At 48.1% G+C, this 24,136-nt stretch overlaps 5 protein-coding genes across 5 annotated transcripts; 2 read left to right on the top strand and 3 right to left on the bottom strand.

The window, feature by feature from the left end:
* Positions 1-4,409: 4,409 nt before the first annotated feature.
* Positions 4,410-5,773, top strand: DFJ58DRAFT_53419 (uncharacterized protein). Its single transcript, XM_041380788.1, has 7 exons — positions 4,410-4,440; positions 4,499-4,512; positions 4,565-4,600; positions 4,776-5,019; positions 5,077-5,308; positions 5,366-5,420; positions 5,476-5,773. The coding sequence occupies exons 4-7, from the start codon at positions 4,878-4,880 to the stop codon at positions 5,677-5,679; spliced, it is 633 nt and encodes a 210-aa protein (XP_041239973.1). The 5' UTR covers positions 4,410-4,440; positions 4,499-4,512; positions 4,565-4,600; positions 4,776-4,877; the 3' UTR covers positions 5,680-5,773.
* Positions 5,774-7,430: 1,657 nt separating this feature from the next.
* On the bottom strand, positions 7,431-9,508 carry DFJ58DRAFT_53483 (uncharacterized protein). The gene is made up of 6 exons (XM_041380789.1): positions 9,436-9,508; positions 9,189-9,382; positions 9,100-9,138; positions 8,806-9,036; positions 7,846-8,752; positions 7,431-7,792 (listed from the first exon to the last, which is right to left on the bottom strand). Exons 2-5 carry the CDS (start codon positions 9,293-9,295, stop codon positions 7,873-7,875), a joined length of 1,257 nt encoding a protein of 418 aa, XP_041239974.1. The 5' UTR covers positions 9,296-9,382; positions 9,436-9,508; the 3' UTR covers positions 7,431-7,792; positions 7,846-7,872.
* A 1,711-nt stretch (positions 9,509-11,219) lies between these two features.
* Positions 11,220-18,604, top strand: DFJ58DRAFT_53505 (Not1-domain-containing protein). The gene is made up of 17 exons (XM_041380790.1): positions 11,220-11,503; positions 11,579-12,162; positions 12,220-12,445; positions 12,495-12,959; positions 13,010-13,210; positions 13,262-13,533; positions 13,592-15,236; positions 15,288-15,518; positions 15,570-15,722; positions 15,778-15,907; positions 15,965-16,128; positions 16,180-16,476; positions 16,526-16,767; positions 16,817-17,401; positions 17,451-17,565; positions 17,616-18,228; positions 18,282-18,604. Exons 1-17 carry the CDS (start codon positions 11,387-11,389, stop codon positions 18,581-18,583), a joined length of 6,342 nt encoding a protein of 2,113 aa, XP_041239975.1. The 5' UTR covers positions 11,220-11,386; the 3' UTR covers positions 18,584-18,604.
* A 288-nt stretch (positions 18,605-18,892) lies between these two features.
* Positions 18,893-22,162, bottom strand: DFJ58DRAFT_731968 (uncharacterized protein; the record flags this gene model as incomplete). The annotated part of the gene is made up of 13 exons (XM_041386119.1): positions 18,893-18,965; positions 19,014-19,203; positions 19,256-19,604; positions 19,662-19,863; positions 19,913-20,116; positions 20,172-20,255; positions 20,306-20,422; positions 20,475-20,532; positions 20,587-20,701; positions 20,733-20,777; positions 20,828-20,928; positions 21,001-21,649; positions 21,704-22,162. 13 exons carry the CDS (start codon positions 22,160-22,162, stop codon positions 18,893-18,895), a joined length of 2,646 nt encoding a protein of 881 aa, XP_041239976.1.
* A 508-nt stretch (positions 22,163-22,670) lies between these two features.
* Positions 22,671-23,922, bottom strand: DFJ58DRAFT_731969 (uncharacterized protein; the record flags this gene model as incomplete). The annotated part of the gene is made up of 6 exons (XM_041386120.1): positions 22,671-22,808; positions 22,857-22,886; positions 22,939-23,033; positions 23,092-23,563; positions 23,625-23,719; positions 23,790-23,922. 6 exons carry the CDS (start codon positions 23,920-23,922, stop codon positions 22,671-22,673), a joined length of 963 nt encoding a protein of 320 aa, XP_041239977.1.
* Positions 23,923-24,136: the final 214 nt, after the last annotated feature.

Here is a 24,136-nt window from a genome sequence, read left to right on the forward strand (position 1 = left end):
TTGAGACTGCCATTTGCCTTAAACTCATCTAAGCTGATTCAGTGACGGGGAGGAGTGGTTCCGGTTAATCGTATGGTTAAACACTTGTCGGCTTTCACCCAATGACCGCACGGTGTGCTTGTGCGAACTTGCCGATCATTATTGGGTCATTGGCACTCCTCTGCCTGCAAGATCATCCCTGTTTATTAAACAGTCGTCCATGTCGAAAACCTGACGGGAACCTAACTGCTGGGCACCATGCTCACGAAACGACACAGCTTGGACAGTGCAGTCAGTGAATGGAATCAGTTGATGTGCACTGCAATGAGTTTTCTATCCTGGAGACTGCGATCGACGATGATGGCGGCGACGGAAGGTGAGGGAGGTGCTAGGCCATAAGAGAAATGATTTCACAAGGATGTAGTCCACAACGTCGTCGTCGTCGTCTAATAACTAAGTGGTGTCACTGGTGAGCATGTCTAATTCGGCTTTAAATGGAACAATGAGTGAAAAAACGAATAACTCACTTAAAATGTAATATCTCAAAATCTGTTGGATCAATGACACGAGTACTGGTGTCATACTTTGCTGTAGTATTCGGGAATGAGCCTTGAAGCTATCGTGACACGTGACAGCTTTTGAACATCCCATCCTGCAAAAACGGAGCTCGTTCAGCTTACCCTGGAGGCATCTCAACAGTGAAGTTGAGGTAAGAAAAGAACATACAAGCTTTCTCTTTGCATACGGGACTTCAACGATTATTGGTCCAGGGTGACGGCCGTACAACTCCGTATCTCCACTGCTTTGTCTGCGCCGCGTCAAAAGATTTCGAGCCCAGTCAAGAGGGAAGAACGGTGATGTAACATGAGTATCGGAGGGGCCGCGGTGGAACAAGCGGGCTGCCCGATCTTAAAGAGGAGTGGGGACAGCTTCGTGTATAGAACTGGGAACACAAAGTCAGAAAACAATTGAAGACTTACCAATAACATACATGAGAACGATCTGGTGGTACTCCATCGAAAGAATCTTGGGGTACCTGATAGGCGGGCTGATGTCACTGGACCGAACGTCAGTGTAGCATTAGCCTAGAGTGTATATGTTTGAGCACAATCAGATCTTTCAAACATGAAGGTGTCACGTACATGAAATGCTCTCTTTGAGTGCGAATTCAGTTCTTAAACTCATGAAATGAGGATCTGACAGAAGGTCGTCAAGGCCAGTTTCTCTTATGATAGTAGCAACATCACATGTGTAGGTATTGTGATCCTGGCAGCCAGTGACTGGTGCCTTTCCATCCACAAAGAATGGTATGCAGGTAACTTTATCTGCTGGAAGGGCAGACTGACGGGCCAGCCATTTTCGAAATTCCACAATGAAATTTTCTTGTCGTACGATGCGCTTGCGAGGATGCGGCCATTAGGAGATATTGCAAAGGAATTGCCAAAAGATGCGTGCTCATCCAAAACCGTGATCTACTTCCATATTTTGAGCAATAGGGAGACCCAGAGATAATTGTGTTCCCGTCGTCTGTAGAGTTGCGACAAGCTCGATTGTCTTAGCATCCCAGATTTTGATGGAGCGGTCTACAGGTCCGTCGACAACCAAGGCTTCGCGGCAGCATCCACCTGTCGCAAACATGGTCATGTCTGGCGAATAAGTAGACGACTGCCCGCACTTCATGGTGTCCGGTCTCGATTGATGCTAGGATGGTCTCTCTGAGGCCCACACCGGGGATTCCGTGGATGTGCAATAGAAAGTAGAAGAGTTGAAACTACGTGCGATGAGAGGCTACTGTGCCAGACTCGGCGGAGTCTCTGCCCAAGCTGCAGTGATACTGAACGAACGAGAGAAACCATTAAGTTGTCCATGCGAGACGAGCTGTGCGTTCCCGACTTTTATATATAAGTGTTCTTCACCATGCTGTATATATTGATTGATCATTTATAATAAGATAGTATGCTCGCTACCGGTTCGCATCCTGGGATAGTAACGGTCAGCCAATCAAATTCGTTCATCTTAGATCTGCAACGTCCATCCTGTACCAACAGTTCATGTACTCGTCAAGTTGACACTGGATTTGAAATCTTGGCTACCAATTGTGGCCACGAAACTGGTTATTTTGAAACCGCATTACAATGTTCTCCTTATATATACTAGATCTGCCACAGCTTGCCAGTTGCAGCTGCCTGACCATGGACGCCACAGCGCATGCGGGGACCGGGTAACCCTACTCAATAACACAGTTTGTTTTCGCGCAGAATGAAATAAACTGTCAAGTTTGTGTGCTGTTCCTGTCGCGGGGAGTAAAACACGAGCAGCCGAGGGACTGACGTGAAGTACTATGCTATCGTACCTCAAGGCCTCACGCGCACGGCTGAGCGCTGCAGCGCTGAGTCGTCAGCGCCCCAAGTCGTCAAGTAACGCTTTTGTCACAGCTGCCATTTCTAAGTCCGCTCGACAATGCCTAAGATGTCAGTTAGAACGAAAAATCATGATTGTGATTGACTGGAATGGCGTGCGCGAGTCGCGACGCTCGTGATTTATGTACCTTTCGGGCGGCTAATGGCCTGTGTGAAAAATGGTCCTTACAAAATGTCTACTTGCAAGGATTTACATTAATGGTACCTGGAAATTTCCGACACTTGATACTCATAGAACAGCCACCGAGGCGATGCATGATGTACAGGAGTACGGGCAGCTGGTCGAATGCATGATGAGATACCTCATCACTTTGTTTGCGCTGGCGAGGTTTGGGCGATATAGTATTCAAGGCACGACTAAGCAACGACCGAGCCGGTTCCCTGAGACGATGTTCTGGAGCTAAAGTCGGACTTCGAAGGACGCTCAAGCTTGAAGGAGGAAAATCAGTCAGCGGTATCATATTCCTGCCAAAGGCACTCCCTTCCATTACCACGACCCGTACTAATCTGCTCGACTTAACGCGAAGAGTAGCATCAATTTCGTGAGCTAATTATAAGGAGAACATTTCTCGGTATGTCTTCCCTTCCCTACTACCCACTTGTCTGAAGTTCTACAATTCATTTTCAAGGCCTTTCTCATCGAGACGAGCACACTTTCCATCAATTTGGAACATCCACTTGCTCCTTCGTCACCTAGCTCATCAACGCTTCCCAGAGCCATATCTTAAAGTTCACTGCGTCCTCGAATTCCAACTCGATGTTTGGCACTCTTGTTTCAGCATCTGTGTCCGTCCTCCCTGAATAGGTCATCCACTTTGACCCTCGTAAGTTCTTATGACATGCACGTGGATGCGGAAGGTAATCTGTTCAAGACATCTTCGGACTTCCGCTCATCACGTCCCAGATGTCCCATTCCGATTTGTACTACCTCACACTTCTTTGTACGATTGCCCTGATCACCTCACACGTCGACCATGTCCTATGACAGGAAACTGCATATGACACATATATATACTTGTGGTCGCATTTATTAGCGTGTACACGAATTGGAAGAAAGGTTATGGATGTTCACGATTAAGCATCGGTATCAAGTAAGTAAGGTGAATTTCAAGGAAGAATATTGCTAACCTTGAGAGAAAACGCCTTCACAAGCACTTGGGAGCTGTTCAAACCTGTGTTAAATCTACGATCTTCTATGAAGCAATGCTAAAAACACCCTGAGTATCGCACTACGGCGGCCCACGTAGCACGTTGCCGAAGATCATGAATAGCTCTCCGATCGATCTTTTGCGGCGTTCAAACATCCCGCGCGAGTCACTGCTTTGCGATCTCACCAACAGCTTCTACCTTGATCCCATCGGTATCCCTGGATGCACCTTGTCTTTCTACTGGAACTCATCCTGAAATACTTCCTTCGATCAATTAGATGTCATCCCTCAAATCTCACTTCGGCGATGTAAACGCTGGATTGTGGTATATCAAGCACGAATGCGATCGTTATACGTCCGCCAAGTTCCCCCGCTCGCTCACTCTCATCCTCTAATAGTATGACTGTAGTCTCGAATGATCCCATTTGGTGGCCATTCATCAATGCGAGCATTAATTTCAGCCGTTTTGCAGGTTCGTGGAGAGTCAGCCATATGACGACATTAATGACTCGATTAATCTTGGCTGCGGTTTTGCAGTTGCTGCCTCTGCAGGGATAATGTACGATTGGGGTGAGCAAGACCAAGTATGAGAAGGCCACTGATATCCTTATGGTATTATCAGCGCTTACGTTCGCACAAGAGGTAGGTCGATCCATTACTGGGGCAGCCAACTCACTCAGAATTGTGTTGTAGGTTGAATTGATCTGGGTGAGAGGACTTCTACACCAAAAGGACAACGTGAAAATACAACTTGTTCATGGCAGAGACAACGCTGGTCCTTGATGACTGTTCTCTATCTCGGTGTATGTACCTTGATTGGCAATATTTACATTTAGTGATTCCAAGTTTCGCTGACTATCCTAGGTGCGCTATGCTGGAATAGGATCTGCTGTGTACGTCTGGAGGTTTAAGCCGTTGATGCCGTGCTCATTACTCATCTCTCACAATCAGGATATATATCCTCGGTATGTATCCTCGCATAGACTCTGTTTCTTTCTTATGACGGGCGGCATACAGGCAATGTTCCAACTATCTCGATAACAGATGCAGTGAGTATTCCACACTGATGTCTCGAGTCCATTCCCATCCCAACAACTGAACTGACATGCAGGGGTGAGTGAGATTCTCGAGCAACTCGTTGATTCAACATAACGACTCCCACAGTTGTGAGTTTGTTTCGAGCCTGTGATCTTCCGAAGTTAATAACTATTGTTGCTGGATTTGTCAGGCGTTGTCATATATGAGGTATATAATTGGACGAATGACGTTGTAGAGGTAATACTGGGCGGTGAGCTATACGCCTCCGTGATATTGACTTGACTGAAACATCATGCAAGTCATCATAATCGCTCGATTACATGCCATGTATCAGCGATCCAGAAAGGTGCTGATATTTCTTGTTGTCATCTTGCTGGCCATCACAATCGCCAACGCAGTGATGATTGCAATAATGACGATACATACTTCAGGGGGTAAGCTTTAATTATGTTTGAAATGTTTCGAGTGCATCAGGCTCATTGACATACCAGAGGAATTCGTTCTCTCCGGCACCCATCAGTGCATGATTGACTACACGGGAAATTACATGTTTCTGGGTTCCACGACTTGGATAGTTGGCACTGTATGGGAGGTCCTTGTACTGTGTCTCGCAGTCTGGATCGCTGTGAAACACTTCCGTGAACTACGACAATACTCAACGAGTGGTATAATTGGGGACTGTTTCACGGTGTTAATGCAAACCCACCTTAGTTACTTTGCAAGGTGAGGTCATAATGTGAATGTGCTTCTCTTGTTCTGCTGAAGTTTTATACGTGCTAGTTTTCTAGTCCTCTCTTGCTTCCGGATCGGTTTCTTCTCTCCAACACTCCCAGTGGTACGCTGATCTGTCACCAACCTCTACATGTAACCATGATTTGTCATTTTTATAGAGCGTATACTCCTCGGACACTCAGATTTATGAAGGTCTCGCTCAGATATTCCAGTTCGTGCAGATGTTTGTGCTGGGACCACGCCTGATCCTCAGTATTCGAGAATATCACGCTGAGCTCGTGGCCAACTCTGATACAGCATCCGCTATGGCTTCAATTGCTTTCCAGGAGCGCGTCCATGTGTCAACTAGCAGTAGTGTGTAGCGCAGTAGATGCTCGATGTGATTGATTTGCAATGGGCGGGGAGTGTGCAGGGAGCGGGAGAATCTGTTTTTATTTATTCCAGGTTTTGTCGTGGTACTTATTTAAGTTGCGAAGTAGATATAGGTTATACAAGAGCTTTTGGCGAACTATGAGTAGAGAACTCTCCCTGACGCTGAGGTTCACGTACTCAATCTCACTAGCCTTGTCAAGATCGTAGTGGCTTGTGGATGTCTGTTTGCTCCTGATGCCATCGTTGAAAGATGGTTGTTTCCAGGATCTTAGAGAAGTACTCACCACTCAAGTGGCGCCTGTAGATCCTTTCAGCACCTTTGTTCATCCTAGCTGCGCCAGGGTTACGCACGGAGTACCTCTAGCAGGACCGTAGCTCGTTGATCAGGCTCCTGGATCCAGTACTGCAGGTGCCACCAACCGTATTCGAATTGGGATAACGAGGGCGAGTAGCGAGAAACGTGCGAGCGCAGACGGTCCGACTGAACTCCTATTCGTGCAGGTGGTTGTGGTTGCGGAGCAGGTCCCAAGTATTGGAGTTCTTTGGACAGAGGAGTAAATAACATTGGTGTTGGTATATACGGGAACACGCCTAAGTGCAGGTATTGGGGCTTGTCGGGATTGTAGAGGAGGAATTGATATAGGCGCTAGGAGGCGAAATGTTGAGTAGGCCAGATTGCGAGTGAGGTAATGAGTGAATGGGATGAAAAAGTATGAGCACCGTACCTGAGGCTGAGTCTTGTAAGGAGACCTCTTGCACCATAGGTCATTCGGGCTTGGAGCGATACTTATACGAGGTCGATAGGAATCGAAACGAGTGACTACTAGCTGGAGGTCAACCATGGAAGAAGCACAGACTCGACGTGCCAAGGTTTCCTTCTGGGTGAAATGCAGCTACTATAGCTTGAGTCTAATACTAATAGTCACGACTCACTTTGTCGATTTGAAGTCTCGATGCTCCAGCTAAAGGAGCATGCTGGCAGTGCGGAACGCAGACAGCCATCAGAATGGTGTGTTGTCGTCATCTGTAAATCCCCGATCACCAAATTGATCTTACATAGGGTCCATGCGGGCAGAGCAAACAGTCCACTAGGTAACTACTTCTATGTAGTGACGTTGCACGAGAATGATATGGTAAGCTAATTGGTGTGCACTGTCACGACACTTGAAAGGGTGTAATTCTGTGCCCGAAGTGTTTGACATGCATTGCAATGACGAGGAAGTTCTTCACAGAAGGAATGACTGCTAGGATGATCTTGAGTGCAAAATGGATCCGCTGATTGTCGTATAATTGTATATGAAGTGCGACGATAGTAAAACTCAGTTTATGCCGCATCGTAGTCTATCGTCTAGTGTTGTCCCACGGGCAATGTAGTTTTGAACCTGAGGACAGTTTCAACTTTAACCGCCGGCAGCAATATTGACATCTTTATCCGATGGACATGAGTGATCGAAACCCCAGTGGTTACTAGTTGTTCCAGAACATGGGGATTAATACCTACTGCACCGGTAAATTTAATGGCCACAGAACTGATACGAATCCCAGATCCGCTCGTGAATACCTTGATAGCATATGTCCGCTTTGGGCCGATGATGATCAAATACTTACCGCCTTGAACTTCGAATGAGAGGCCATCCGCTCGGCCACTCCCGGACAACTGAACATTAACGCTCCGTCTTCGTTTATGCTTCACCGGCGGAGCGTATCCCTGCTCAGTGCTCTACCCTTATTCAAAACGGTACAAGACACATATTAATTTATTTACATTGAGTGTAAAAATGATCAGGTTAACCTAGGTCAGGCTAAACTAACTTCTTGGGGTGTACCAGCTATCTACTTGTAATATTTGTAGCCTCCATGACCAATCCATCGAGTTCCATCACAATCCGTAAATGCCACCATAGCGGGCTCTGATGCGAGCTAGCCTGCGCGTTATATGATCATTAATGATCATGGGCAGGTAAAAACCAATAACAATTGTCTGCAGCTGCGGGATGATGCGCCTGTCTGAAACATAACCATTTCTTGTCGGCAACGTGAACGAGTAAAAGGTGAATCACGACAATTTAGTTTGAATGAACCTTTTGGCTCAATCATTCCCTTCTGATACATGAATTAGCTCGTCATCAATGAGATCAGGGGGAAAGTATACTCACCCATCCAGAATCAATAACCGACCTGTCTCAGGGCATGCCTCTCACATTGATAACACGGGTAGTAATAGGGTTATACGACACACCGTATCCATGAGCACCTAACGTACAGTTTACAACATGAGATCTGCAAGCATGGTCTCGAGTGAAAGGTTTCGAGCACCCGTTACACTGAAATGTTTCACCGAAATGTTTGCACAGAGTGTGCCGTGGCACAGCGCTCTTTTGCATCTTGGTGTGACACTCGGCCCATGTACACTCGACTGGGTTAATGTCACCCCCACGAGCAACCCCATGCCATTTGTGCGCATGGCGCTTGATTGAACCCTTGTCGGCTTTCACCCAAAGGCCGCACGGCGAGTCATTGCGAAGACATTGGCCAACGATTATATTGCCGTCGTTGGTTCCCTGGTCTGCAAGGTCATCCTCATCTATTAAACGGCCATCGATGTAGAGAACCGGAGGAGAAGCTGACTGCTGGGAACCATGCCCACGAAATGACGCCGCTTGGACAGCGTGGTCCGTGGAGGGAGCCGGCTGATGTGCACTATAATGAAGTGTTTCTGTCCTAGATGCTAGAATCGACGATGATGGCGGCGACGGAGGGTGAGGGGGAGTTACGCCATAATGGGGATAGTCTGAATGACTGTAAACTGGATTATAGAAGGATGTGGACCTGGATAATTCTGCGGTATGCGATTCTAAGACGACAGGTCTGGCGTCGCCTTCGTATCTCGGAGCAATGACCATGCTTCCGTGTGATGGAGTGCCGTTGAACGGCTGTGATACTGTGTCCGGCTGCAATGGCACAGGATTTGCAAGCATAGAATTTCTATCCGGAATTCCACCTGAAATCTGAGCAGGCGGACCGGCATCCAACGTGTAGCGGTAATTCGCAAAGCTCCTTGTGCTAGATAAGGAAAAAATGAGCCTTAACGAGATACCGTGCACAAACTTGCATACCTTGCGCCACCGCCTGAAAGCGGAGTTGCGTGCTGTAGTCGTGAGAGATGGATGACGTTGCCTCCGTAGCTCTGAAAAGTGGTATTGGTTATGTGTGATGGTACAACCATTGCCAGAGACTGGAATGATGTATCCTGCAGCGGTTGCATAGAATGTTCAACAGGAAAATCTCTATTCGAAATATCACCTGGAAAATGAGTGGTCGAACCGACTCCTACAGAGCGGTATGCGCTAGAAAATGAAAATAAAGGAATAATGAGCTCAGAGTGATACGCCGTGAACATACTCAAATACCTTGAACCACCGACGGCGCCAGAACGTGTAAAACCATCCCTTAATATCACCATCAAATAGAGCGATCTCAATTTCACCGAACCACGCACCTAGACTGTGACTGTGCGTAGTAACATGAGGGAGGCCCGGAAGGGTACATTTTCGCGGGAACGCGATGCTGTATCCCTTCTAAAACCAATAAGAAGGGAGTGATCATTTAGTGGTAAAGAATCACCTCAACTGGTCAGATACCAGCAAAGGCGAAATGTTCTGACGCTGAAGATGCCCTGCTGTCAGTGTGCGGCTATGACGAGACTCATGAGTCACTGATGCTCCAACTAACTACGCCTCACTCACGGACTGCCAAGCTGGACTGCTGGAATGTGCATTGTAGGATGTGTCCTTCCAAAGGAAATGTTGTCCTCTGATCGACCCATACTGGTGAATGTTGTAGGACAGAGGTAGGTAGGTGAAGTGAGAGTTATATAACAGGTCAAATACTGATGAAGGCCATGTGAAGGAAAGTCGCTTGAACGAAGAATTCGAAAGAGAACCGTGGCACATGAGGCGATGCCCAGCCCAAGCAGCCACTAACCAGTGCCAAGTACAGCATCTTTGCCAGTCTTCAATAATTTCCTGTACGGCACGCGAGGAAATCGGACCGACAAGTAACAGAACCAGGAGATTTCAGATCTCGGGAAATGACTCGTAAGAAATAGGATCACAAAGCTTGCCATCAACCCACGCCGTTCAAACCTCCTCTCCGTGGGCCACATAGGGAGCACGAAATCGACCAATAAATACGAAGCGATTGCAGATCGAAAAGCAGCCAGCCTGAACGCCCCCAGATAATGAGATTTCCGCTTAGTAAAGATCCAGAAGAGCAATGTATTGTGGCACCCGACTTGACAGCGTGTAGAAAATGAGCCTTAACAGCGATCAAGACCTGATGCAAATTCTGCAGGCTGAACTTTCATCAGGCAGTAGCGCAAGCAGTGCCGACAACCCTACATCCAGGAACCGCAGGATCAACACCCGATTCAACAGAGAACACGCACACATCAAGACACAGTAATGTCAACATTTCATGAGATGCATGATAGCACGACGCAATGTTCATTTCGTCCCAATCCTATGGTATTATCGCCATTGCTTTGAAACGAAGGCAACACGTGAAGTCAAGAGCGATACGAAACGGATTGACCAACTTGTGAACTATACAATATCATGATTGCGTCGGAGACCGCGCATCCAAGAGAAATTTGCTATGAAACATCAGTTAATGAGCCACGAAGGAGTTGAAGAGCAGCAAGATAGCAGATGCATAATGGGTCACGGCTTAAATATGGCCAGGAGGAGCTGTGTGGTAGAATATCATATTACATGGTCGCGGAGCTGTTGACGGTATTTTGACATATACCCGAACGGAGAGGAATAAAAACCGGGATTATATAATATCGACGAATTCAACCTAGTTGTCAAGGTTTGTACCGTGTTTCTGCCAAAGGGATTGCTGTGAAGTCTGATGTGGCGTGACAGTCTGACAGCCTACCTGTGAATATGCACAGGATCAGTTCCGTGAGCGGTAATTTTACTACAACTACGAGTAATATTTTCAAGGACGTATATAGGAGGCTGGGCACCTATAGCTAGGGAGTTTTATCGCTATGCAATGGGCGGTGTAACTTGTCAGAAATCCTCGCTAGTACATCGAATCTAATCTTATCTGACCTGAACGCTACATCAACGGATGGACATCATGACAGGTATACATACACATGGCTCGCGGCAAAGTCACTTGAGCCATTTGCTGGCGTGCTAGCGGCATGTAGACTGGTCACCAGTCTAAGCGGCATGTGGCAATAAAGTTGGTCAAATTGAAAGGGCTCGATGGGAGCTCGTGACAGACAAGTTACAACCCAGCCCATGCACGGAAGCGTGGTGTTACTTATTCGAAATAATTACACTCGTATACTTCCCGTGATCGTGTCATCCTTTGAAACGACGTGGCCTTCGTCGCGATATACCATTGTAATGACGCCCATGGTTAATGCTGGTGTCAACGCTCAAACGTTTAACAGCAGCGAGGGAGTGACAAGTAAAATAATAAGTTTATTTAATCGGAGCTTTAAAATAGGACCCCCGGATTTGTGTGTTGGCAGCGAGGACGAGTTGCCACCGGGCTGGTGTGTTCGCTGTTGGACTCGGCCTACGTGCTTTCTATACTTTCTTACTTCCATTCTCAAAAACGGCGTCCGCTGGTAGCATCGTCTCGCGACGTCCGGAGACTGCAGCCAGGTCTTCGGCGATGGATAATCCTCCAAACGCTAATAATATACATACAATCGTAAAGGCTCAAATCGTTTTCCTTCTTTCAACCCTTACAGAAGACAATTTTGACCGAAATCAGCTTGAAATCCGTTCGGTGAGGATTATCAGCATCAAAAAGCTGTTCTTGCATCACTGAACCATTCCTATTTTCACGGGAACTCCTTTTTAGCTTTCTGAGCAGCACGGGCTTGACACATACCTCCATTTTATTCGTCGCCTAATTGCCCACTCCCAAGGCAGACTAGCATCTTCAGCGCCTCCATCGGCTTTTGATACTTCCACTGCATTGACTTTTCGACTCCTTGTTCAAGAAACTCAACGACTCGCGCGCGACCCTTTCCTCGCTGACCGTTTTCGTGAGGGCATAGACAAGGGCGAAGGGGACGCATTCAGGCACTTTGATCTCCTGCGATTCGTTGATCGGGTGGCTTTACGTCCTTTGGAGAGACTTGTCTTATCCTCGGCCATCGTCTCTTCGCCCACGAGGAGGGAACTTGCCGCTCAAGCAATGTCTCTTATACGACACGACTTTGAAATTGCAGTACTTGCACTTTGCCAGCATCCCTCCTTCGACCACGCCGATCTTTCACCTCAGCAAGTTGCGAAACTCATGTCAAATCTTCTTTCCGAGTCCACCTCCGACACCCCAATCCTGGATCCCACGCAGCGTCAAGCGCTCATTGCTGCTGCGCAGGCAAAGTATGGGCCAGAAATTGTCGCTCCTATCCTGCAGCGCATTTTCCCAACGTTGAGGTCAGGGCAATTTGTTTACCACTTCTGTCAACTGTTAACCCGAACCCTTTTGCGCAGCTTGCCTCCTGGGACTTCCCTGGTTCAAACACTGATTCAGTTGGGTCCTGACATTACCAGCGATCCGGATACTGTTTGCGCTCTGCTTCAACGTTTTGGCATTTCGGACGCGAATCCTCCTCGAGACGCGCAATTGGTGGAGATCATGTCCAATTTGGCTCGATTGGCCGCGGAGGGTACAACTTTATGTGATGTCGGAGCTTTGGTGAGGGCGTTGAGCAGCTTTGTAAGGGTCTATTTGATCGAGATTTGCATTTACTCACGTGCATGATTAGCACACTACCTTGAATTGGGCGAATGTCATTAAGGCATTCGATCTACCCGACCGTCATGGGGTGGATACTGCTACCTTAAAGCTTCTGATCGCCATTCTGCTTAATTGCCCACGCGACGCCGATCCTCATGCTGTGATTGGTTTCTGGGGGACATGGTCTAACTCATTATATCAACTGAAACTTCTTGATGCGTTGCTCTCACTACCTGCGGATACTTTCAATTTTGTATCTTTGCCAGGCAGGAGGATCGTTACAGTGGATGACGTCGCAGTTGCGAGCCCCACAATCAAGTCCCTTGCAGCCAACGTACAGAGTCACACTTGGAATTCGTTGGATGTCTTCGAGGTTCTCGTACGACTCGCGGACTCGGATAGTGCCGAAATTCGCTCATGCGTCAGGGATATGCTCGACAAAGCACTAAAGATCAGTGCTGAACTGGTACAAATGGGTCTGCTGCAAGTGCCAGTAAGTTATTCTTCTATTTTCACGTGCTTCTTTTCCTTAATAGCGTCAAGGATGCGAACTGGAACGAAATACGCGTGGAATACTCTCGGAAACTTCTAGCCATGTTCCTTGCCGGACATCCCAACCACCAGCTGGTCTTCATGCGTCTGTGGCAGATCGAACCAACCTATCTGACCGATGCATTCCGCGACTTTTATGAGGAAAATCCTCTCAATATCTCGAGGATCCTGGACGTAGCTCAGGACCTCAAGGTAAGCCAAAATGAGCCTCAAGGCGCTCATGATGACTATAAATGGGATCAGATTCTGGAGAGCTTGCTCGATGTTCGGCCCTTTACATTTGCCCTGGATGTCGCCTCGCTGGCATCGCGCCGAGAGTACCTGAACCTTGACAAGTGGTTGGCCGATAACGTTAACCAACATGGAGCAGAGTTCTTACGCGCCATGGTTGCATTTTTGGAAGTCAAAATGGAGAGCGAGAAGGTGACAAGAATGTCGGATCCCGCCGTTGATAGTCGCACGCTATCCTTAAATCCCAACACCATCACCATCTTCCTACGCATTCTCCGTAATAAGTAAGTGTCCATGCCTTCTGATTTGCTTTTTTCTTTTGCCTTACTTGTTTATTTGTAGTTCTGCCAAGATGCCTCGGGATGATATTGATTACTGTCTCGAAGTTCGCAACTCTTGTTTGCAGGTTCACCCTCGTCTCATGAGCCTCATCCCCGGTAGCGACATCGATCCTGGATTGAGTGTCGTCAATTACTCAGCGGAGATTGAGAGTGAGGTTGACGCCATTTACAAGCACATGTATGACGAACAGACCTCTATCGACGAAGTCATCGCCCTTCTCCAACGCAGCAAAGTCTCGTCCGATACTCGTGACCACGAGATTTTCTCCTGCATGCTCCACTTCCTCTTCGACGAATACAAATTCTTCCAGTCCTACTACCCCGCTCGCGAGCTCGCCATGACCGGATATCTATTTGGCTCTATCATTCATCATGATCTCGTAGATTCAGTTCCTCTCGGAATTGCCATCCGTTACGTTGTCGACGCCCTCAACTGTCCCCCCGATACCAATCTTTTTAAGTTTGGTCTTCAAGCGCTCTCCCGCTTTGAAACTCGCCTTGCTGAGTGGCAGCCTCTGTGTCAGGCTCTTCTCAGAATCCCCCATCTTATGGAGGTTCGCCCTGATCTGGCAGCCGTCATTCACCGTGCTATTGCTGTTGGTGGCGATGGATCGCGCAGTAACGCTGATATGCGCGGTATCTCTGCCGGTCTTACGGCTGACCCTGCGCCTGTATTTACTTCTATCCACCCTGATAAGTTTGATTTGGAGATCGTCGAGCCTCCGGAGGAGCTCTCTGACAAGATTCTGTTCATCGTGAACAACCTCGCGCCCAGTAACTTCGACGCCAAGCTATCGGAGATGAAGGAGCAGTTTGACGATGCCTTTTCGAGGTGGTTCGCTAATTATCTGGTAGACCAGCGTATCAGCAGCGAGCCTAACAACCACCAGTTGTATCTGCGTTTCCTCGATGCGCTTGACAAACGGGTTTTGTCGAAGTATATCTTACAGGAGACATTTGCTAAAGCGGCAACGGTCTTGAACAGCGAGAAGACGATGCAGATCACCTCGGAGCGTTTGGTCCTGAAGAACATCGCGTCATGGCTTGGGACCATCACGCTTGCTCGTGACAAGCCGATCCGTCACAAGAATCTTGCCTTCAAGGACCTTCTCATGGAGGGCTTTGACCATGGACGCCTTATTGTCGCCATTCCCTTCGTTTGTAAAACCCTCGAGCCTTGCTCTAAATCCAAGGTCTTCAAACCACCCAACCCTTGGCTGATGGCGGTCATAACTCTGCTGGCCGAGTTCTACCATTACGGTGAAATCAAGTTGAACCTGAAGTTTGAGATCGAGATGCTGTGCAAGGGCCTCGATATCGACCTCGCCACCATCGAGATTGTGAACGTTGTGCGCCACAGGGCCACTGCTGGCGATACTGGACCTGCCATACCCGAATATGTCACCGATATAGACTCGATGCCGATGAACGGGTTTGATCCTACTCATATGCAGGGTGAAACCCAGGTTATGCCAATTGGACCTACACCTACAGCTGAGCCTCAACGTGCTGTAGGGGCCCATATTGAGTCAATTCTCTCGAGCTTGGGCACGAGCATTGTGGTTAGCGCGCAACTTGCACCTTACAACGGTAACCACTCCTTTAAGCGTGCAGTGCAGGTTGCTGTCGACCATGCCGTTCGGGAGGTAAGCGACTCAATATTCATTTCTACTCCACCATTCTGAGGTGTCCGCCAGATCATCATTCCAGTTGTTGAGAGGTCTGTAACGATCGCTGGCATCTCGACTCGCGAGCTTGTCGCCAAGGACTTCGCAACAGAGGCCAACGAGGAGAAGTTGCGTAAGGCTGGGCACCTGATGGCGCAGAAGCTTGCTGGGAGTCTCGCCCTGGTCACTTGTAAGGAACCTTTGAAAAGCAATCTCGGAGGTCATTTGCGTTCTTCTCTAGTGGATCACGGGTTTAATGATGTAAGTGGTTGACAAATGTGGGATACTGGACGATTACTTATAGTGTTCCAGCAAACCATATCCGAGCAAGTTCTGGCCATTCTCGTGCAAGATAATGTAGACGTTGCCTGCGCAGCAATTGAAAAAGCTGCTATGGAACGAGCAGTGACAGATGTGGATGAGGGTTTTGCCGCTTCATACGAGGCTCGTCGTCGCTACCGCGAGGTATATTACTTGGTATTTATCCCTAGACTGCAGCTGACTCCCTATTTTCCAACAGCATCGTAGCGGACAGGCATTTTGGGATCCTGCGGCTCCGCCCTCAAACTTCTCCGCTAGTCTTCCGGATCCTCTGCGTATCAAGCCAACAGGACTACAACCCCATCAAGCGGCGGTCTATGAGGATTTTGGTACGTTTACTATTTATGTCTCAATGTTTCTCATCTTGATATTTCATTTCAATCCAGCCCTGGACTCAAAGCGTGGCGCATCAATGAGTCGGCCGAGTTCGGCGGTGTCGTATGCTCGTAATGAACATTTGAATCCAGCCCTCTACGCTGCTTCGCCTGCCTCAGAGCCGGCCATCACATCTCATACGATGTCCCACCAGGAAGCAATGGAACGCTTTACTGTAAGCATGGCTTCCATTTCACACTGTCGGAAACCTGATTATCACGTGCAGACGATCCTGAGGGACCTGGAGGGCCTAATCATCCAGTTGCCCATCCAATCACTGGCTGCCCTTCCTCCCAATCATGATCTTCGTCACCTTGTTCGGCAGATCCTGTTTGTCGCAGCGAGTTCTATCGATCATAACCGCACTCCCCTCCACATGTCTCAGAAGATCGTTCAGCTCCTGTACAAGACGAGCTCTCAGCTTGGCAGAGAGATTTATGTTGCTTTATTAGACCAGTTGTGCCGCACGTTCGAGGACGTCGCTAAAGAGGCTATTACGTGGCTGCTCTATGCGGAGGATGAGGTCAGTCCTAAGTTCCTCTTATACATACGTACCGCTCACATCGCTTCAGCGCAAACTCAACATCCCTGTCACTGCGACTCTGCTGCGCAGCGGTCTTGTCAGCACTTCGCTTCAGGATCAACAGCTGGCGAAGAATTTGTTTACTGATCCTCGCCCCAGTTTGCAAAATTTCGCGGCAGGTCTCATTCGCGAATGTCTATCAAGTGACCCCCCAATTGCTTCCCAAAGTCAGTTGACATACTCTATCGAGGTTCTTGGACAATTGGCACAGGCTGGCGATGCTAATGAAGAGTACGTTGTGACCGAATTCAGTGGGCTAATGTATTGACCAGTGTACTAGGGTGAATCGTCTCTTGGATGACCTTCGAGTCATTCGCAGACCCACGACAGAGGGCATGGTGGTCCGCCAGCCCTCGGTCAAGCCAGAAACCGAGCAGCTTAGGGAAAAGTTGTTCAGCTGGTTCCAGCAATGGGTTTCCATCTTCCAGAGGTCTCACTCCCCGGAGAAGGCTTTCGTCCCCTTCATCTCGCAGCTCACGAAGCAGGGAATTTTGAAGGTCGAGGATATTTCTTCATTCTTCTTCCGCGTGTGTGCGGAGGCAAGTGTAAACAGCTACATCAAATGCATGGCAAACGGGGAGTTCGAATACGCTTTCCAAGTTCTTGACGCGATGTCGCGATTGATTGTCTATATCATCAAGTATCATGGCGATGCTTCTGGAATCGACAACGACCAGGCGAAGGTTCATTACCTTACCAAGATTTTGTCGATATTCGTCCTCGTTCTGGCGAACATGCACGAAGAACAAGGCGTTCTCTTCCAACAGAAACCATTCTTCAGATTCTTCTCCAGTCTCATCAGTGACCTGCACTCCATTGCAGAACATCTAGGCTCAGCTTATTTCTCTTTGCTGATCGCCATCAGGTAAATTATTTTTTAGTTGTTATTTGTGTTGTTGCTCACGATCGTACAGTGACACTTTCAGTTCTCTGCAACCCACCTACTTCCCTGGGTTCGCGTTCTCTTGGCTTTGTCTTGTCTCGCATCGGCTCTTTATGCCAAAATTGCTGCTGTCCGAAAACCGCGAGGTGAGATTTGCCCTTCAATTTTGGAAGTCCCTTGTTGATGGTTTCGTCAGGGGTGGTCCGCGTTCCACAAGCTCCTTCTTTCACTCTTCAAGTTTCTGGCTCCGTTCTTGAAAGAGGCTGATCTCCAACTCGCATCTCGTGATCTGTACCGTGGCTCCCTCCGACTCCTCCTCGTCCTTCTTCACGATTTCCCAGAGTTCCTTAGCGAATACTACTTTAGTCTGTGCGATGCCATCCCTCCGCGCTGCATCCAACTTCGCAACATCATCCTCAGCGCGTTCCCTATGTCCATCATCCTTCCTGACCCCCATCTACGCAACATCAAATTTGACTCGATTCCCGAAATGGGACCGATACCACCCATTCTATCAGACTTTGCTTCAGGTCTCAAAAGCGCTGACCTCCGCAACAACCTCGATCAATACCTCCTTAATCGTGGAACCCCTTCATTCCTTACAACACTCAAAGATCGCCTGAGGCTACCCGCCATGCCAGAGGGTTCAACCGAGTCATACAACCTGTCACTGATAAATTCCCTTGTCATGTACATTGGAGTATCGTCAGTTGCTCAGGCTAAGGCAAGAAGTGGATCCTCTGTGTTTGTCGCGAGCGACCCTGGCGTCGTTGCTCTACAGTATCTTGCTGCTAATCTAGATGTTGAAGGTAAGTTCAATGAATCCACTAGTTTATATGACATAAATTGACGCGATACGTAGGACAACACCACCTCTTGAGCTCCATGGTCCTCCATCTGCGATATCCCAATGCCCATACCCACTGGTTCAGTTCTTTACTTCTTTACCTCTTTGTAGAGGTGAAGGATGATCGCTTCCGTGAAGTGATGACTCGCGTCTTTCTGGAGCGCTTCATCGTACATCGTCCTCATCCCTGGGGTGCCTTGGTCACCTTCATTGAGTTGCTCCGCAACTTGAAGTACGAGTTCTGGAACAAGGAGTTCATTCGCGTTGCACCCGAAGTCACCATGTTGCTTGAGAGCGTAAGGTGCCCCGCTGTTTAGTTGAAACCCTTACTCAACAAACATTGCAGGTCGCGAGGTCCATCTATCAGCCATAGACTCAGTCTGTCTTTGTTCCTGCTATCTGTTGCGCATATTTGTTTCTTTGGGTTTTTTCCTTGTTCTCTAACTGCACTCACTGTATTGTAACAACCTTTCACCGTTTTCAAGTGTTGAACGAGGTGTAACATGAACTTTGATTATAACAAATCTTCTCCACAACCTTGTAGACACACCTCTGGCTTGATGTTTATAACGCCCTTTAAAATCCCTTACGTTTACAATAGTATGTACACCTATGGGCATTCTATGCTAATTAAGCCATGACATATGGGCGTTGAATCCCCATTTTCCATTGTTTGACCTGCTAGCTGATCCCCAAACACTGCAAGCATGTCTCAGTCAAAAGTCCTATATATGAACTAGAACTTACCCGGCTCCTTCTGCACCACCTGCCCCGATCCTATCTGCTCTCCCATCAACTACCAACCAGTCGGGTACCAAGACACCTGTGCGGATTGGGAATAATCGTAGCGCACGCTCAAGTCCGCCAGGGTCAGATGATTGCAGGAACAACGCAGTGTTTGCAGTATTTGATGTTCTCTTGACAAGGAAAAGTAAACCTACAAGGCAACTTTCAGTGTCTCTCAGGCTTGCCACCTCGACCCGACCCACCAGAAGTAGAGTTGTCGAACTTTTTGTCGTTCAAAACCCAAGCTCCTCCTTCATGAGACCATTCACTCTGACTGCGCCTTAGAAGACCTTGAACAAGCAAAGAGTCTGCGCAACCAACGACAACCATATTGCCCCCGCATGCCAGTCCATTTTCTGCTTCATGTGCAGAAAATATTCGCGCATCAAGCAGATGGTAAGTTCGTAGGTTGTGAGTGATCCGCAAGGCCACAGACAGCTCGGAGGAGTGATGTAGCGATGGAATCACGATATCGATGATTCCGTCTGCGCTGAGAACAGCCTGTGCACGTCCATACGGTTGTTGGAAGTTCTCCTCATAAGAATCTACTGCCTATTTCAACAAACCATGAAGGATGTTCGGATATCAAAACACACAAGAGGACGTTACCTTCCAACCAGTTGAGTTGCGATTGGTGTCTTGCTCGAGCCAGATTGTTCCAGCTTTGGCACTGGCGTGCGCGATACTCTGATTGTTGATGACAAGTTTATTGACAGAAGCCTTGCTTAGGTCGATGGAAACAACACTGATGTTCGAGGCCTTGACATTTACTCCTCCTTCGTCATCTTCGCATACTTCCAAACGACCGAGCCTGGGGCAAATGTCACTGCGTCAAGCTTATGTACAAGAGCGCCACATACCTCCCGGGCATTTCGAGGGCATGCACTCGCCAACCTCCCATTGACCCGCTCTCTGCAGGGACAGCAACAGTAAGTGTGAACTTACGACATTTAGTTTTTGGCGCGTCGTACGAAGAACAGCAAACACGGTCAAGAAACGCCTGAACACGAGTGTTTTTAAGCACCTCGAACCACCAGTGAGACTGACCAGGCTCCTCGTAGTACCTTTGATACCTTAATGAGCCGTCGTCGGGGACCAAAAACCAACATAAATACATACGTGACGTCTGCGTCTGGATTCCATTCTCTGAGCACACTCACTGCCTCGCGAGTGTGCCAAGGCGGGACATTATCATCCGCGCCACTGGTCGGTGGTTGACAGCTTCGTCACGAAGGAATTATTACCAGACGCACCCATGTATTGCGAGTACAGGCGTGTGGGCGAGATTGGAGAGGAATAGGTCATTGTCATCTGGTAGGAGCGATGTTTCTAGAACAGCTCGGAGCGCTGGGTCAATGAAGTGGGCGAATCTGTCAAAGGGTTGGTCAGCCCTATGACATAGAGATGAAACTTTCATGATACCTCGACATCGTCCATGGGACATATGCCTGGGACTTGATATATCCCGCAGCGGCTACGACTGTATTTCACCGTCATATTAATTAAAGCCTCAAATATAGTCTGTCAAACATACCAGCTTTCACCTTGTCCGGCCATCTACTTGCTACGTACCATGCTCCTTGCCCTCCATTCGAATGACCCATGACAATAAGCTTTGTATCTCGAGGATAAACCCAAGTCCACGAATCCTGTACATAGTATATCGTGCAGGGCTATCACCGTTGCGAAAGCATCAGCAGCAGAAGGACCATGCCAATCGAGGCCCTGTCGTCCATCAATCAAATCGCTAAAGTATGCACTGGAATGTGAATTACCCAGGAAGTTCGACCAGATGGAATGATCACCCATGCCCTGTCTTGTCGAGGGAGGCTGTCTGCCCAGAATGTTTGGTTGATGATGTCGACACCTGCGCCATCTAGAAATGTTGAATTGAAAAGAAAGTCAACATTCAAGAAAACTGAGAGCTATCAGGTGGACTATAACATACGCAACGCTAGAATTGGCTCTTTCAGCCCTCCTTCACCATCTTCATCGGGATATCGAGGGGGGAGTGCCAAGAATATGGTTGGATTGCTGAAGCCCAAATTGTACGTCGCTCTGATGGCAGTGAAACTGACAGAAGTCCACATGGGAATGTGTCTGATAGGAACATTGACTCTGAATATCTGTTGCTCATCAATATCACTGCATGCAGATTCATCGTGGAAGGGAGAGATTGTGATGTCGACCGGAAGCTCTGTGATATCAGTAGGGATCGGTCCCGAATCGGGTTGGAACTCCAGCGTCAGTGTGTGTGTTTGAGTCGGGGCGAGTCGTATTGCCGTTAAAAGATTGCATAATGAAAGCCCCAGCCCTGCGCATGGTGGAATCGCAGCTGACACTATTGTCCACCATCCTGATATTGATTTAGTGTTACGGCAAAAATCAACGTTTCGAAGCCCAATTCCTAGCGTTGAGGAGAACGGCTGGCCATGGATGAAGTCTGGTATGACATCGTGAGCAGGTGCATGTAAGACAGGTGCCGCCAGATAAGGTGATGTTCCAAGTGATGGAGGGGTATCAATTGAGATAGTAAAATTGATACTCAAAATTGGATGTTCTGAGGTGTATGACCGAGGGTCACCAAAGAGTCTTATCTATTATAGTGGAGAACTCAGATGATGTTCCAGGTCTTCGAGAAGTCGGTTCACCTCATAAGGTCCACAAAGAACCACTTGATATCGGGTCGCTTTAGCTCTACACGGAGACGTTGGGAGCGAGACGAACTGTACAGGGGCCCGCTCGAGAGCGTAAACATTCCCCATGTGCCATTCCGAGACATGTGTTGTCCAAGTTGTCTCGTCACCTGGTAAGAAGGAAAAATATGCGCCCTGGAGGCACTCGACACGCAGGCGTGGATCGGCCTCAATCCTCTCTTGCTTAGAATCAGGAGGATAGACGGTGAGATACGTCCGGAGGACGTTGTGATGCTGCAGTGCTGCCCACCCTTCGGTCGCGCGAAGCTGCTCCCAGCGAATATTGGGATGAGATACCTTGAGACTTCCGTGTTCATCCGAGCTGGCTTTTGACCAAGAGACATATCCGCCATCAGCATAGGCAGATGGATACGTGCGGGTCAAATCTATATTCTTAGACACTTGGAGATCCATAGCAGATTAGCTCAAGCTCATAGTATACAATCAATAGGATTGCCCACAGTCGATGGGAAACGCAGGAGAAAGGAAGTGCTGTTCCCTAGCGTGGATGGGGAAAGGTCCGAGAACCTGAATCGCAGCGACGCGTCAACAACCTGCACGTTGTACTGCGTCCCAGATGGAGTTGAGGCAAGAACGCACATCCCATTCTCGAGACATTTCGATACGCCATTCTCTAGTGCCATCCATGATGCGTGACGCCTTGACTAGTAGTAGTAGTAAGTACTTCAAGGTTCAAACTGAGACTCTGCCAGTGAGAGTAATCATCATGTCATGATCTAGCTCGGAGCGGAGTTCGGAAGCTGTAGACTCCAATATTTCTCAAGTTTTCTCTGGCCCAAACAATATGATTGTACGATGATAACGAAAACTTGTTATTTGCTACAACGACATGAATGCAAAAAAAAAAAAACGATAAAGCGGTTTCTAGAACCGCTGGGTGCCTACGACGTTGAATAATCACTCAAGAAGTGCTTTCGGCATTAATTGCCTTCTGTTGTGCACTGAACGTGGTGGACACGATCGGACAGCCCTTCCCAGCACCATTCAAGTTCTGTATCGTAACAGCAGCAGCATTCAGACGCGCATTTGCGAGGCTGTACTGTTATCGGTTGGAAATGTGAGTTGCAACCGTGGGATTAAGGATGACATGGCCCGCGCGAATATTGGCAGTCAGGTTCTAGAAGAATGTTATTCCCTGAGAGCAATTGAACATGACAGGAACAGCTTACCGCGATATAATTCGTCTGATCAGGGGGACATTGACATGGGATGAGTATTGGCTTCCCGTTTGTACCATTAACGGCACCATCACAATTGCCAGTGCCTAATAATATTTATGTGAGCTTCTTATATATTAGCAGACGTTCAAAATGACTGCTTACCGTCTGGGTTGATTCCAGCTTGCCATCCAAGTGGCGGTGCCAGAGTGGCAATCTGCTCATCAGTGGGCGAAACGGAAGTGTTGCTTGAAGCGACGCTCGTTGGGACGGCAGTGCTCGTGTTAGAAGTGCTCGTTGGGACACTGCAATCCGCGGGTGTGGTTGATACAGCTGTAGACATTGCGGAAACAAAACCTGAAGATGTGGTGGTAGATGAAGCGGCCGTAGACATTAATGGAGGCGTAGCACTTGAAGACCCGTTGGTAGACGTCTCTGCACTGATCGCTTTCCCCTGTGCAGAGAAAGTGGTAGAAGAAATTGGGCAACCAACGCCAGGACCTTCAAGGTTTTGCAAAGTCACCGCTGCTGCATTTAAACGAGCAAGCTGAGATGTAGTGCTATTGTCCGTCGGAAAAGAGAGCTTCACGGTGGGGTTTGTTGTCACAAAACCCGCTGCCACGTTTTTATTAAGATTCTACCGTAGAAGTCTATGGTCAGCAGTAGGCAACACAGTCTTGGAATGTACGAGGGCTCACGGTAAGGAAGAACGTTGAGTTTGGCGGGCATTGGCAAGGTACTAGGATAGGTTTCCCATTAGTGCCATTCACAGCACCGTCACAGTTTCCAGTGCCTTTAGAAACATGTTAGTGAACGGTGTCAAAGCGCAATGCTATTTTTGTACTCGCCATCTGGATTAATACCAGATTGCCAACCAAAGGATGGGACCAGCGCAGGATTGACATCCCGCTTACTTTGAGGGGGTGGCACACGAAAGGGGATTGCCACGACTGAGCCTGCCAGTATGATAGTCGAAATGACGTTAACAAACAACATGTTTAGATAACTTGAAGCCCTGCGTGAAATGAGTGATATTAAAACAGTGTCGAGTGCCTTGCTCGAGCTGAAAGTGAGTGACGAAGAAAGAGAGATAATTGAAAGGTCGCTCGCGACAAAAGGCTCGACGCAGTCGAGTGGGTTCAAGTTGAAGATGGGTTAGTGGAGCTGGCACCAAGGTCATATATTGCAATCATAGCACTCGTGGCATATG

Source organism: Suillus subalutaceus (genome assembly GCF_016647625.1).
Source record: "Suillus subalutaceus strain FC151 chromosome Unknown DFJ58scaffold_115, whole genome shotgun sequence".
Lineage (NCBI taxonomy): Eukaryota > Fungi > Basidiomycota > Agaricomycetes > Boletales > Suillaceae > Suillus > Suillus subalutaceus.

Coding starts and splice junctions, on each gene's coding strand:
- DFJ58DRAFT_53419 (XM_041380788.1), top strand. CDS start 4,878: ATGCAAGTCATCATAATCGCTCGATTACATGCCATGTATCAGCGATCC. Junction 5,309..5,365: donor CACCTTAGTTACTTTGCAAG/GTGAGGTCATAA, acceptor TATACGTGCTAG/TTTTCTAGTCCTCTCTTGCT. Junction 5,421..5,475: donor TCTCTCCAACACTCCCAGTG/GTACGCTGATCT, acceptor TCATTTTTATAG/AGCGTATACTCCTCGGACAC.
- DFJ58DRAFT_53483 (XM_041380789.1), bottom strand. CDS start 9,295: ATGATCACTCCCTTCTTATTGGTTTTAGAAGGGATACAGCATCGCGTT. Junction 9,139..9,188: donor TACGCACAGTCACAGTCTAG/GTGCGTGGTTCG, acceptor GGTGATATTAAG/GGATGGTTTTACACGTTCTG. Junction 9,037..9,099: donor GGCGCCGTCGGTGGTTCAAG/GTATTTGAGTAT, acceptor TTCATTTTCTAG/CGCATACCGCTCTGTAGGAG.
- DFJ58DRAFT_53505 (XM_041380790.1), top strand. CDS start 11,387: ATGGATAATCCTCCAAACGCTAATAATATACATACAATCGTAAAGGCT. Junction 16,129..16,179: donor AAGCAATGGAACGCTTTACT/GTAAGCATGGCT, acceptor TATCACGTGCAG/ACGATCCTGAGGGACCTGGA. Junction 17,566..17,615: donor TGCTGTCCGAAAACCGCGAG/GTGAGATTTGCC, acceptor TGGTTTCGTCAG/GGGTGGTCCGCGTTCCACAA.